This window comes from Arachis stenosperma, chromosome 7 (genome assembly GCF_014773155.1).
Source record: "Arachis stenosperma cultivar V10309 chromosome 7, arast.V10309.gnm1.PFL2, whole genome shotgun sequence".
NCBI lineage: Eukaryota > Viridiplantae > Streptophyta > Magnoliopsida > Fabales > Fabaceae > Arachis > Arachis stenosperma.
Window position 1 is genome coordinate 51,827,732 of NC_080383.1, and position 14,614 is coordinate 51,842,345.

Below are 14,614 nucleotides of genomic sequence, written 5' to 3' on the forward strand. Positions count from 1 at the left end.
TATAGTATTTTATCAAAGATTATGTAAATATCGAACCAATATTGCATATTTTTGAGAATTTCATATTACTTCGTAGAAAACCTACTATGAGCAAATGAAGGATATAAGAACATCATATATTTTTTTCTTGTTTACTTGGGGATGCGGATCATCACTGGCATCTATCTAATAACATAAAATCTAACTATTTTCAGCTTTTCTTCAAAAGCAACAGCTCCAACGTAGATTGTATATGTTGAACAATTTCATACCACTTCCTAGAAGCCTAAAAAAGTGAAGGGATACAAGAACAAATTCTCCTATTACTGTTTTCCTCAGGAGCAGTCATGGTTACCAAGAAAATGATATTTAATTATTTACAAGAAATCCAACTGAAAGGTGCACAATTTTGACAAGAAGCACCCTTGTTTCCGACAGGAGATAGTAATAACAGAAACACTTAGCCAAAGACACAAAAAGAAAGATTGTAAACAACAGATTTCAAGAAGAAACTATAATAGCAAAGTATCCATTAATTGACACAACCATCATTCATCATCAACCTAATATGAGCATTTTAACAGAACTACGACTTTAGTATACATTTAAGTATTTAACAGACAGTTTAGTGTTTACTAAGACCCTGAACAAAATCATCTAGAAAGTTGTAGCCCGAGATACCAGATATAAGATTGCTCAATGGGATAGAAGAATCTATCTGTGTCCTTGTGCACGCTGCATCTCATATGCAACCCAAGCAGCAGGTCCAGACCCATACTGAGGAAAATTCTCCATACCAGGTTGTACCTGAAATTTGCCACCATTAGCTTAAAACATTATCCAGATTAACCCAAAGGTGGCAAAAGTCAACTACATGACCATATACCGCACAGAAGGGGAAGAAAACATCCAAATGCAACAAATTATACCAGTGGACATGAATGAACTATGTTGCTTGCAAGTGATACATACAGTATTTCAACAAGTCAACCAACTGACCAATTAAAACTGACAAGAAAAAAGATCAAATGTGAGTTTGTGACATTTTCCGAGACCGGATAGGTGCAAGTTATGAAGAGCCATCACAATAGCCCAAAACCAACAAATTCAAGCATTTATTGCTTGTGGAAAGAATTCCTACAGAGAAAATATAGGTCCAGATATAAAATAAGTACTTCAATATTTGATATTGATGTTTAAGACCAAAACTCACTTAAGAAAACAGCTCGGGTCCCCAATATGACAACACCACAAATTTCATTAGTGGTGATCAAAGAAGGTGGAAAAGCTCAATTCTCATGGAAACTCCAGAGATAACAGAAAAAAGACGTTAATAAGAAAAGGTGTTGAAGATGGGCATGACAATCTTAGACCAAACAAAGAAGACAGCCTAACTTAGCTGAACGGGGAAGAAGGCAAACTACAAAGCTCTGTTTAGGGTAAGATATCTAGAAATGAGGATAGGCAGAAAAGATGAGTATAGTGGCACAGAACCAAAGTAAGAAAAGTTAATAGGAGTGTGAAACAGATGTATAAAATTTTGGGCCCGCCACCATATGAGTGACGCAACATCACGGAAATCATGGGAGCTACAATGGCAATCGAAATGGCCAGAATATTGTGGCAGTCCACAATGAGAATGGTGGAAATGTAGGTTTGAGTGTACTTTTTTTTTTGTTGCATTTGAGGGCTGTTTTTGACTTTTCAAAAACCCTAACAGTTTACCTTACCAAACTGAACTTCTCCCTCTTTCCTTTCCCACTCTACACACTAAGTCACAATCCCACTCAACCAGAAAATGTCTTCCCTCTTCGCTCTCCCTCCCTCCCCAGTCATGTGTGCCTTCCTGCCACCATCCCAGTGCATCCTCACTGTGTGCCACCACCGGTTGCCCGGCCCTCCTCTTTTTTGTTCCCTCTTTGTCATTCTGCAAAGGAAGGAAGACAGAAGAAGTTCTCTGTTGTTTGCAATCTTCTTCTCGAATATGCTTCCTTTTATCCTTATATTTTGAACTCTTTTTTCCTGTTTTGAACCATAAAATTTTTGTTTTTCCATTCTTATTCCCATTTTTTTCTATTCTCGCCCCTCAAATTTTTTTTTTTTATTTTCTATTCTAAACCCTCAATTGGCTTCTGCTGCTGCTTACTTTATATTAATATTATTATTTATGCCAACTTGTTATTAGTTTTAGTTTTTAATATTTGTTGTTATAACATGAATAAATAGTTTCATATAATTTAGTGTTAATTTGTATACAATTATATTTTTCTAATGTATCCACCATTTCTACCATTTACCGCATCGTCATCTGTGATAACTTTATGGTGGTTTTTTGCTGTTCTATCATGAGACACCATCTGCCATCGAGAACTATGGATGCAGACAAGTCACTAATCGAAATCAAATAGATCATTGACGAGACCATCGATTAGCCATCAATAAACTAGTTCATTAAAATATCATAATAAAAATTATTTATGCATTATTTTCCTACCCTAAGTTGCAAAATCATTAACTTCTTCCAAGGGGCAATTGTGCTGGAATACATTTGGAATATAACAACTTACAGGATTCATGCCATAAATGGCAGGGTAGGGATTTCCAGCATATCCAGCCTCAGCATTGCCATAATTTGCATTATAGCCTGGACCTACCAAATGCAAATACAATTTAAAAAAAAAAAATACAATGGATAGGAAACAGAATTAGAGCAATGATAGACTTAGATTACATGGAAGTAATCAAGCATTTGGTCAATTTATCAGCAAAGCCTCGTAACTTGACTAACTCCAATTAGCCAGCTCATTAAAACAACCCAAATAATTACCAAATACAGACATGTGTAGGCTTGCATATACCTGGATTAGTAGCTGCACGTTGCCTTTTCTCTGCATTTGCAATCTCAGCACGAAGCTTCTCCATCTCACGAGCCATCGAGATTAATTTCTTCTCCATCACTTGACCATGTTCATAGTTTTCTGCAAACCCTTTCTTCTCATATTCAATAGCAGCCCTACAAACCAAGATGCAAAATTACACAACAATCATAATTTGCAAAATCATAATCATAATTCAGAGAAACTTTGCTTAAATTTGAATGATCATAAGACCGAATTACAAGTTGGCTTCAAGTTACAACAATTTCTACTAGTGAACAAACGGAGAGAATGTAAACTTGTAAAAATAAAAACCAACCCTAGATCAATATACTCAACACCTGATACTTGATTTAAAAACAACTAATTACTATGCTACAATGCTATTATAGTAGCACAGAAGAACCTTAGGGGAAAGAGCTAATCACCTTGCACATTGCAATTCCTGTTTCATAGCCTCCACATCGGCCTTCAGAGCTGGCATTCGCTTCAAGTCCGCATTCATCCTGGCCAGGTCCTGTGTCATGGCCTGAACCTGCCCAGTGAGTTCCTGCCTCACAGCGGTAAGCTCCTTAATATCAGTATGAACCTGAAGAAGCTCCACCCTCATGGCCTCCGCGCCGCGAAGCTCGGCCTCCAGATGAACCGACTTGTCGTACAATTCCCTCATCCTCGCATCAGTGTCGGCCCGCAGAGATTCCCTGTAGTGCGCCATCCGTTGCAGCTCGTGCTGCGCGGCCTCCAGCTCCTGCTTGAGGGCAACGTGAGTGGCGGCCAGCCGCTGGTTGTCACCCAGCAGACCCTGAATATCCTGGTGCTGTGCAGCCAGACGCTCCTCGATTATTGCAGCCGGGTGGAGTGGAATGGGCCGGACGCCCAGGCCCATCTGCGATTCCCGCAACTCTTCGAGGAGAGCCGGGTGGGGCGGGGGTACCGGGCCTAAGCCCCGGGCCCCAAAGAGTGGGTCATGGATTGGCGGTGACAAGGCTGTGTGCGGCGGCGGATGATGTGAAGCGCCTTTCATTGGAAGGTGTTGTTGTTGGCCACGGCTCCTGCCAGACGACATCGTTTTGATCCGAAATAAAATAAACTGAGACAACAAAAGATCACAAAGAAAGAATTATATCGGAAAGTAACACAATTTTCGAGAGGAATAAGAAAATAATATAGAAAAAGAAGGAAATTTTTTATTTTATTTTAGAAGGGAATGAGCGAAGTAAATGGAAGAACAAGTTACCTTTGAAGAAAGAGAAGGAGAGGGAGAGAGAGGGCGTGGTTTTAGTGAATGCGGCGAAGGAAAGTTGCGGATGGCATTGCTGGTTGTTGGTGCAACGGAAACCCTAAATCGCAGTGGTTAATGATGGTGAGCGGAGGAAGGGGAGAAAGAAAGTAGCAGATTCTGCCGTGCCTGCAATACTAGCAGTGCTTGCTTATTCCGTGACGGTGAGAATTTCAGCTCTGCTAGTGAGCAACTTTTTTCCTGGACAGCTCGTACAATTTTGCGAGTAATTTTAAGCTCTACAATGTTTTAAAAAAAGTGTTTAAAAAATTTATTTTTTATCTATTTAAATCTATTTATTTTTAAAATATTATTAATGAAAATTTTTTAATAATAAAAAATAATAATAACACAAGATCTATATTTAATTATTTTAAATTAAAATATAACATAAAAAATTAAAAACAAGATATCATAAACTATAATATTTATATGAGACGTGTGGATATGCAGATTTATAGATCGGATCCACGGATATCACTGCCAAATCCACAATCCAATCCTATCATAGTGCGGATCAAATAACATATGCAAAATTCAGATTGAATACGAATAATTACCGCGAATATGCGGATATTGTCCGATTCATATGCAGTCCTAAATAATTTTTGCTCAATTTACTTAACATATTCTTTTTATGTGCAATGCTACATGACTAACAAACATTATTATTTTTTTATACACTCACACACATGAGCATAAATATGGGAGAAAATAGAAAGAACGATGAGAGCAGGGAGGGGGAACCTTTTGAGAATGGAAAACACGGTGAGATTTCTGGCGATGCCGGCGGTGGAAATAAGGGAGAGTGTGGATATAGGTGTCTCAAGTATCAACGAAGAAGGAAATGGCTACGAGGCAAGAGGTGCTAGGTTTGGTAAAGGTAGATCCTTAAAGATCTCCTTAAAAGACAAAGTAGTGGGATCCTCAATTGCTAGAACTCTGACGATTTTGGAGAATCTGGTTGGGAACAAGATGACAACCATAACAATGTGGCAAAATGATTCAGATATCTCTTGGGTTCCGGTTATGGTTTGAAGCACAAGAAGTCCAAATTGAACCTTACAATATGTTATTGTGACCACGATTTTTGGAAAACGTTTCAATTATGCAACCGTCACCCACAAACTTAAAATGTGTGGAGAACAAAAGGAGGATATGAGATTTTAGATGTAGATTTTGGTTACTTTTAATTGAAGTTTGATTTGTTGGAAGATAGAGATCAGGTGCTGTTGAAAGGTCCGTGGATGATCGTTGATCCTTATATCGTTGTTAAACCATATAGCATCTCTTTTTGACCCTCTGAGAATTTCTTTGATTCAACATTGGTGTGGGTTAGGATCTCTAGTCTTAACATATAGTACTATGATGAGGAAGTCATGTGTTGCATTACGGCTACCATTGGAACGTGAATCCGTATAGATTTGACAACCAATAGCGAAGAGAGCCAAGTATGCACAGGCATGTGTGCAAATTAATCTTGACCAGCCAATGGTCAAGAAGATTGGTGTGGATAATGAAATATATGAGGTGGAATATGAACACCTCTATTTGATATGTTCGTCATGTAATTGCTATTGTAATGCCACGAAGGAGTGCCAAAAGCACGAGGCTAGTGTAAGAACTGAGAAAAGGATAATGGGTTGAGTGGTAACACGCTGACAGTAAAGCCATCGCTGATTGGTAATTCAGTTCTTGAAACGGTGAAAGCAGTGCAATTTGAATTTGGTAACATTCTTGGAAAGGAGGCGTTGAATATAGAAAGCCCGATTCTTGAGCCTAGGACGTTGCATGATCTTCTAAATGAAGCCTCAATCCATGCAAATAATGATGGGTGGGTCCCATTTAGTAGAAAGGAAAAAGGAAAGATGTCACATTCCTCTAAAACTAGCCCAACCAAGGAAAGGTCCACTTTGAAGAAGGTTGGGGGAACGCTGGTGGGCGAAATCGTGATCACTACAACTTCGCACAACTAACCAGCAAGTGCACTGGGTCGTCCAAGTAATACCTTACGCGAGTAAGGGTTGATCCCACGGAGATTGTTGGTATGAAGCAAGCTATGGTCACCTTGTAAATCTCAATCAGGCAGACTCAAATGGGTATAGTGATAAACGAATAAAGCATAAAGATAAAGATAGAGATACTTATGTATATCATTGGTGAGAGCTTCAGATAAGCGTATGAAGATGCCTTCCCTTCCGTCTCTCTGCTTTCCTACTGTCTTCATCCAATCCTTCTTACTCCTTTCCATGGCAAGCTTATGCAAGGGTTTCACCGTTGTCAGTGGCTACCTCCCATCCTCTCAGTGGAAATGTTCAACGCACCCTGTCACGGCACGGCTATCCATCTGTCGGTTCTCGGTCAGGCCGGAATAGAATCCAGTGATTCTTTTGCGTCTGTCACTAACGCCCCGCCTGCTAGGAGTTTGAAGCACGTCACAGTCATTCAATCATTGAATCCTACTCAGAATACCACAGACAAGGTTAGACCTTCCGGATTCTCTTGAATGCCGCCATCAGTTCTCGCCTATACCACGAAGACTCTGATCTCACGGAATGGCTGGCTCGTTTGTCAGGCGAGCACTCGGTTGTCAGGCGATCAACCATGCATCGTGTATCAGGAATCCAAGAGATAAACACTAAAGCCTTGATCGCTTGTAGAACAAAAGTGGTTGTCAGTCACCTTGTTCATGAGTGAGAATGATGATGAGTGTCACGGATCATCACATTCATCAAGTTGAAGAACAAGTGATATCTTGGACAAAGAACAAGCGGAATTGAATAGAAGAACAATAGTAATTGCATTAATACTCGAGGTACAGCAGAGCTCCACACCTTAATCTATGGTGTGTAGAAACTCCACCGTTGAAAATACATAAGAACAAGGTCTAGGCATGGCCGTGAGGCCAGCCTCCCAGAGTGATCAAAAGATCTAAAGAAAAAGGTTCCCAAGATCAGAAGATGAAAATACAATAGTAAAAGGTCCTACTTATAGGAAACTAGTAGCCTAAGATGTACAAAGATGAGTAAATGACATAAAAATCCACTTCCGGGCCCACTTGGTGTGTGCTTGGGCTGAGCAATGAAGCATTTTCGTGTAGAGACTCTTCTTGGAGTTAAACGCCAGCTTTTATGCCAGTTTGGGCGTTTAACTCCCATTTTGGTGCCAGTTCCGGCGTTTAACGCTGGAATTTCTTGAGGTGACTTTGAACGCCGGTTTGGGCCATCAAATCTTGGGCAAAGTATGGACTATCATATATTGCTGGAAAGCCCAGGATGTCTACTTTCCAACGCCGTTGAGAGCGCGCCAATTGGGCTTCTGTAGCTCCAGAAAATCCACTTCGAGTGCAGGGAGGTCAGAATCCAACAGCATCTGCAGTCCTTTTCAGTCTCTGAATCAGATTTTTGCTCAGATCCCTCAATTTCAGCCAGAAAATACCTGAAATCACAGAAAAACACATAAACTCATAGTAAAGTCCAGAAAAGTGAATTTTAGCTAAAAACTAATAAAAATATACTAAGAACTCAACTAAAACTACCAAAAGCATACTAAAAACAATGCCAAAAAGCGTACAAATTATCCGCTCATCACAACACCAAACTTAAATTGTTGCTTGTCCCCAAGCAACTGAAGATCAAATAGGATAAAAAGAAGAGAATATGCAATGAACTCCAAAATCATCTATGAAGATCAGTATTAATTAGATGAGCGGGGCTTTTAGCTTTTTGCCTCTGAATCAGATTTTTGCTCAGATCCCTCAATTTCAGGTATTTTCTTTGGAATTCAGAATGATTGGCTTCTTTAGGAACTCAGAATCCAGATAGTGTTATTGATTCTCCTAGTTAAGTATGATGATTCTTGAACACAGCTACTTATTGAGTCTTGGCTGTGGCCCAAAGCACTCTGTCTTCCAGTATTACCACCGGATACATACATGCCACAGACACATAATTGGGTGAACCTTTTCAGATTGTGACTCAGCTTTGCTAAAGTCCCCAATTAGAGGTGTCCAGGGTTCTTAAGCACACTCTTATTGCCTTGGATCACAACTTTATTTCTTTCTTTTTTTTTTCTTTCTCTTTTTTTTTCGGTTTTTTTTTTCGCTTGCTTCTCTTCTTTTTTTATATTCACTGCTTTTTCTTGCTTCAAGAATCATTTTTATGATTTTTTAGATCCTCAGTAACATGTCTCCTTTTTCATCATTCTTTCAAGAGCCAACATTCATGAACCACAAATTCAAAAGACATATGCACTGTTCAAGCATACATTCAGAGAACAAAAGTGTTGCCACCACATCAAGATAATTAAACTGTTATAAAATTCAAAATTCATGCAATTCTTTTCTTTTTCAATTAAGAACAATTTTTAAGAAAGGTGATGGATTCATAGGACATTCATAACTTTAAGGCATAGACACTAAGACACTAATGATCATAAGACACAAACATGGATAAACATAAGCATAAATTTTCGAAAAACAAGAAAATAAAGAACAAGGAGATTAAAGAACGGGTCCACCTTAGTGATGGCGGCTTGTTCTTCCTCTTGAAGGTCTTATGGAGTGCTTGAGCTCCTCAATGTCTCTTCCTTGTCTTTGTTGCTCCTCTCTCATGATTCTTTGATCTTCTCTAATTTCATGGAGGAGGATGGATTGTTCTTGGTGCTCCACCCTTAGTTGTCCCATGTTGGAACTCAATTCTCCTAGGGAGGTGTTTAGTTGCTCCCAATAGTGTTGTGGAGGAAAGTGTATCCCTTGAGGTATCTCAGGGATTTCATGATGAGAGGGATCTCTTGTTTGCTCCATCCTTTTCTTGGTGATGGGCTTGTCCTCATCAATGGGGGTGTCTCCTTCTATGTTAACTCCTACTGAATAACAGAGGTGACAAATGAGATGAGGAAAGGCTAGCCTTGCCAAGGTGGAAGACTTGTCCGCCACTTTGTAGAGTTCTTGAGCTATGACCTCATGAACTTCCACTTCTTCTCCAATCATGATGCTATGAATCATGATGGCCCAGTCTAGAGTAACTTCGGACCGGTTGCTAGTGGGAATGATTGAGCGTTGAAAAAACTCCAACCATCCTCTAGCCATGGGCTTGAGGTCATGCCTTCTCAATTGAACCGGCTTCCCTCTTGAATCTCTCTTCCATTGTGCGCCCTCTTCACATATGACTGTGAGGACTTGGTCCAACCCTTGATCAAAGTTGACCCTTCTAGTGTAAGGATGTTCATCTCCTTGCATCATGGGCAAGTTGAATGCTAACCTTACATTTTCCGGACTAAAATCCAAGTATTTCCCCCGAACCATAGTAAGATAATTCTTTGGATCCGGGTTCACACTTTGATCATGGTTCTTGGTAATCCATGCATTGGCATAGAACTCTTGAACCATCAAGATTCTGACTTGTTGAATGGGGTTGGTAAGCACTTCCCAACCTCTTCTTCGGATCTCATGGCGGATCTCCGGATATTCACCCTTTTTGAGTGAAAAAGGGACCTCGGGGATCACCTTCTTCAAGGCCACAACTTCATAGAAGTGGTCTTGATGCACCCTTGAGATGAATCTATCTATCTCCCATGACTCGGAGGTGGAAGCTTTTGCCTTCCCTTTCCTCTTTCTAGAGGTTTCTTCGGCCTTGGATGCCATAAATGGTTATGGAAAAACGAAAAAGCAACGCTTTTACCACACCAAACTTAAAAGGTTTGCTCGTCCTCGAGCAAAAGAAGAAAGAAGGGAGTAGAAGAAGAAGAAATGAGGAGGAAGGGAGTGGCTTATGTATTCGGCCAAGGAGGGGGAGAAGTGGTGTTTAGGTTGTGTGAAAATGAAGGGGTGAAGAAGGGTTTATATAGGAGAGGGGGGAGATGGGGTTTGGCCATTATGGGTGGGTTTGGGAGGGAAAGTGGTTTGAATTTGAAGGGTGAGGTTGGTGGGGTTTTATGAAGGATGGATGTGAGTGGTGAAGAGAAAGATGGGATTTGATAGGTGAGGGGTTTTTGGGGAAGAGGTATTGAGGTGATTGGTGAATGGGTGAAGAAAAGAGAGAGTGGTGGGGTTGGTGGGGATCCTGTGGGGTCCACAGATCATGTGGTGTCAAGGAAAAGTCATCCCTGAACCAAATGGCATTCAAAATCACGTTTTGAGCCATTTCTGGCGTTAAACGCCGGGCTGGTGCCCATTCCTGGCGTTTAACGCCAGGTTCTTGCCCTTTTCTGGCGTTTAACGCCAGTCTGGTGCCCCTTTCTGGCGTTAAACGCCCAGAATGGTGCCAGACTGGGCGTTAAACGCCCAACTGCTAGCCTCACTGGCGTTTAAACGCCAGTGAATTCTTCCTCCAGGCTGTGCTGTTTTTCTTCCTATTTTTCATTCTGTTTTTGCTTTTTCAATGGATTTTGTGACTTCTTATGATCATCAACCTACAAAATAAGATAAAATAACAAAGGAAAATATATTAAATATAACATTGGGTTGCCTCCTAACAAGTGCTTCTTTAATGTCAGTAGCTTGACAGAGGGCTCTCATGGAGCCTCACAGATACTCAGAACAACGTTGGAACCTCCCAACACCAAATTTAGAGTTTGAATGTGGGGGTTCAACACCAAACTTAGAGTTTGGTTGTGGCCTCCCAACACCAAACTTAGAGTTTGACTGTGGGGGCTCTGTTTGACTCTGATTTGAGAGAAGCTCTTCATGCTTCTTCTCCATGGTGACAGAGGGATATCCTTGAGCCTTAAACACAAAGGATTCTTCATTCACTTGAATGATCAGTTCACCTCCATCAACATCAATCACAGCCTTTGCTGTGGCTAGGAAGGGTCTGCCAAGGATGATGGATTCATCCATGCACTTCCCAGTCTCTAGGACTATGAAATCAGTAGGGATGTAATGGTCTTCAACCTTTACCAAAACATTCTCTACAAGTCCATGAGCTTGTTCTCTTGAGTTGTCTGCCATCTCTAGTGAGATTCTTGCAGCTTGTACCTCAAAGATCCCTAGCTTCTCCATTACAGAGAGAGGCATGAGGTTTACACTTGACCCTAAGTCACACAGCGCCTTCTTGAAGGTCATGGTGCCTATGGTACAAGGTATTGAAAACTTCCCAGGATCTTGTCTCTTTTGAGGTAATTTCTGCCTAGACAAGTCATCCAGTTCTTTGGTGAGCAAAGGAGGTTCATCTTCCCAAGTCTCATTTCCAAATAACTTGTCATTTAGCTTCATGATTGCTCCAAGGTATTTAGCAACTTGCTCTTCAGTGACATACTCATCCTCTTCAGAGAAGGAATACTCATCAGAGCTCATGAAAGGCAGAAGTAAGTCCAATGGAATCTCTATGGTCTCTTTTTGAGCCTCAGATTCCCATGGTTCCTCATTAGGGAACTCATTAGAGGCCAGTGCACGCCCATTGAGGCCTTCCTCAGTGGCGTCCACTTCATCTCTTTCCTCTCCAGATTCGGCCATGGTTATGGCTTTGCACTCTCCCTTTGAATTTTCTTCTGTATTACTTGGGAGAGTACTAGGAGGGAGTTCAGTAGCTTTCTTGCTCAGCTGTCCCACTTGTGCCTCCAAATTCCTAATGGAGGACCTTGTTTCAGTCATGAAACTTTGAGTGGTTTTGATTAGATCAGAGACCATGGTTGCTAAGTCAGAGGGGTTCTGCTTAGAATTCTCTGTCTGTTGCTGAGAAGATGATGGAAAAGGCTTGCCATTGCTAAACCTGTTTCTTCCACCATTGTTGTTGTTGAAACCTTGTTGAGGTTTCTCTTGATTCTTCCATGAGAAATTTGGGTGATTTCTCCATGAAGAATTATAGGTGTTTCCATAGGGTTCTCCTAGGTAATTCACCTCTTCCATTGAAGGGTTCTCAGGATCAAAACCTTCTCCTTCAGATGAAGCATCCTCAGTACTGCTTGGTGCATTTTGCATTCCAGACAGACTTTGAGAAATCAAATTGACTTGTTGAGTCAATATTTTGTTCTGAGCCAATATGGCATTCAGAGTGTCAATCTTAAGAACTCCTTTCTTCTGACTAGTCCCATTGTTCACAGGATTCCTTTCAGAAGTGTACATGAATTGGTTATTTGCAACCATTTCAATTAGCTCTTGAGCTTCTGCAGGCGTCTTCTTCAGATGAAGAGATCCTCCAGCAGAGCTATCCAAAGACATCTTGGATAGTTCAGAGAGACCATCATAGAAAATACCTATGATGCTCCATTCAGAAAGCATGTCAGAAGGACATTTTCTGATTAATTGTTTGTATCTTTCCCAAGCTTCATAGAGGGATTCTCCATCCTTTTGTCTGAAGGTTTGGACTTCCACTCTAAGCTTACTCAATTTTTGAGGTGGAAAGAACTTTGCCAAGAAGACATTGACTAGCTTTTCCCATGAGTCCAGGCTTTCTTTAGGTTGAGAGTCCAACCATATTCTAGCTCTGTCTCTTACAGCAAAAGGGAATAGCATCAGTCTGTAGACCTCAGGGTCAACCCCATTAGTCTTGACTGTGTCACAGATTTGCAAGAACTCAGCTAAAAACTGATGAGGATCTTCCAGTGGAAGTCCATGGAACTTGCAATTCTGTTGCATTAGAGAAACTAATTGAGGCTTAAGCTCAAAGTTGTTTGCTCCAATGGCAGGGATAGAGATGCTTCTCCCATAGAAATCGGGAGTAGGTGCAGTAAAGTCACCCAGCACCTTCCTTGCATTGTTGGCATTGTTGTTGTTTTCGGCTGCCATGTCTTCTTTTTCTTTGAAGAATTCGGTCAGGTCCTCAACAGAGAGTTGTGCCTTAGCTTCTCTTAGCTTTCGCTTCAAGGTCCTTTCAGGTTCAGGGTCAGCTTCAACAAGAATGCCTTTGTCTTTGTTCCTGCTCATATGAGAGAGAAGAGAACAAGAAAATGTGGAATCCTCTATGTCACAGTATAGAGATTCCTTGAGGTGTCAGAGGAAAAGAAAAATAGAAGAAAGAAGAAGGAGAAGAATTCGAACTTTAATTAGATGGAATTCGAATTGTGCATTAAGAAGGAGTGATACTCCATAAATAGAAGAATATGAGAAGGAGGGAAGAGAATTTTCGAAAATTAAGTTAAAAAGTTTGAAAACATTTTGAAAAACACTACTTGATTTTCGAAAATAAGAGTGGGAAAGAAATCAAGTGATTTTTGAAAAAGATTTTGAAATTAGAAATCAGAAAGATTTGATTGAAAACTATTTTGAAAAAGATGTGGTTAAGAAGATATGATTGGTTTTAAAAAGATGTGATTGAGAAGATATGATTTGAAAACAATTTTAAAAGACATTATTTGAAAACAATTTTAAAAGATATGAGTTTAAAAATTAATGACTTGCCTAACAAGAAAAGATATGATTCAAACATTAAACCTCTCTCAACAGAAAAGGCAACAAACTTGAGATGTTCAATCAAATCATTAATTGTTAGTAAGTATCTTTGAAAAAGGAAAGAAATTGATTTTGAAAACATTTGATTGAAAAGATATGATTTGAAAAAGATTTGATTTTGAAAAACTTTGAAAACTTGAAAAAAATTGATTTGAAAAACAAAATCTTCCCCCTAGTGCCATCCTGGCGTTAAACGCCCAGAATGGTATCCATTCTGGCGTTTAACACCCAAAATGCTACCTTTTTGGGCGTTAAACGCCCAACCAGGTACCCTGGCTGGCGTTTAAACGCCAGTCTGTCCTTCTTCACTGGGCGTTTTGAACGCCCAGCTTTTTCTGTGTAATTCCTCTGCTGCATGTTCTGAATCTTCAATTCCCTGTACTATTGACTTGAAAATAGAACCAAGATCAAATAAACAAGGCATGCAAGACACCAAACTTAAGATTAGACACTAGACTCAAACAGAAAACATAAAATATTTTTGGTTTTTATGATTTTATAAATTTTTTTGTGCTTTTTCAAAAATTATGTGAAAATAGAAAATAAAGGTTTCAGAATTCTCAATTTGAATTTCCAGGAATCATTGCAATGCTAGTCTAAGATTCCGGTCCAGGAATTAGACATGGCTTCACAGCCAGCCAAGCTTTCAAAGAAAGCTTCGGTCCAAAACACTAGACATGGCCAATGGCCAGCCAAGCCTTAGCAGATCATTGCTCCAGTAGCAAGATTGATAGAGATCAACAAGCTACTGTGATGATCAGTTGAAACCTCGGTCCAATAAGATTAGACATGGCTTCACAGCCAGCCAGACTTCAACAAATCATCATGAAACACTAGAATTTATTCTTAAAAACTCTGAAGAAAAAAAATACCTAATCTAAGCAACAAGATGAACCGTCAGTTGTCCATACATAAGAACAATCCCCGGCAACGGCGCCAAAAACTTGGTGGGCGAAATCGTGATCACTACAACTTCGCACAACTAACCAGCAAGTGCACTGGGTCGTCCAAGTAATACCTTACGCGAGTAAGGGTCGATCCCACGGAGATTGTTGGTATGAAGCAAGCTATGGTCACCTTGTAAATCTCAGT

General features: G+C 40.2%; 1 protein-coding gene and 1 non-coding gene across 2 annotated transcripts; one reads left to right on the forward strand and one right to left on the reverse strand.

The window, feature by feature from the left end:
- Positions 1–478: 478 nt before the first annotated feature.
- LOC130942135 (protein FLX-like 1) lies at positions 479–4,349 on the reverse strand. The gene is made up of 5 exons (XM_057870832.1): positions 4,093–4,349; positions 3,284–3,945; positions 2,838–2,992; positions 2,547–2,629; positions 479–786 (listed from the first exon to the last, which is right to left on the reverse strand). The coding sequence occupies exons 2-5, from the start codon at positions 3,919–3,921 to the stop codon at positions 694–696; spliced, it is 969 nt and encodes a 322-aa protein (XP_057726815.1). The 5' UTR covers positions 3,922–3,945; positions 4,093–4,349; the 3' UTR covers positions 479–693.
- A 7,997-nt stretch (positions 4,350–12,346) lies between these two features.
- LOC130943032 (small nucleolar RNA R71) lies at positions 12,347–12,454 on the forward strand. The gene has a single exon (XR_009071570.1). It is a non-coding gene; the product is annotated as a small nucleolar RNA R71 (small nucleolar RNA).
- The last annotated feature ends 2,160 nt before the right edge of the window (positions 12,455–14,614 follow it).

Bases quoted from the DNA above. Each gene is read 5' to 3' on its own strand.
- LOC130942135 (XM_057870832.1), bottom strand. From the start codon at position 3,921: ATGTCGTCTGGCAGGAGCCGTGGCCAACAACAACACCTTCCAATGAAA. The intron at 2,630-2,837 runs GTATATGCAAGC...TGCATTTGGTAG, and splicing joins ACGTGCAGCTACTAATCCAG to GTCCAGGCTATAATGCAAAT. The intron at 787-2,546 runs GTAAGTTGTTAT...GGCAAATTTCAG, and splicing joins CCATTTATGGCATGAATCCT to GTACAACCTGGTATGGAGAA.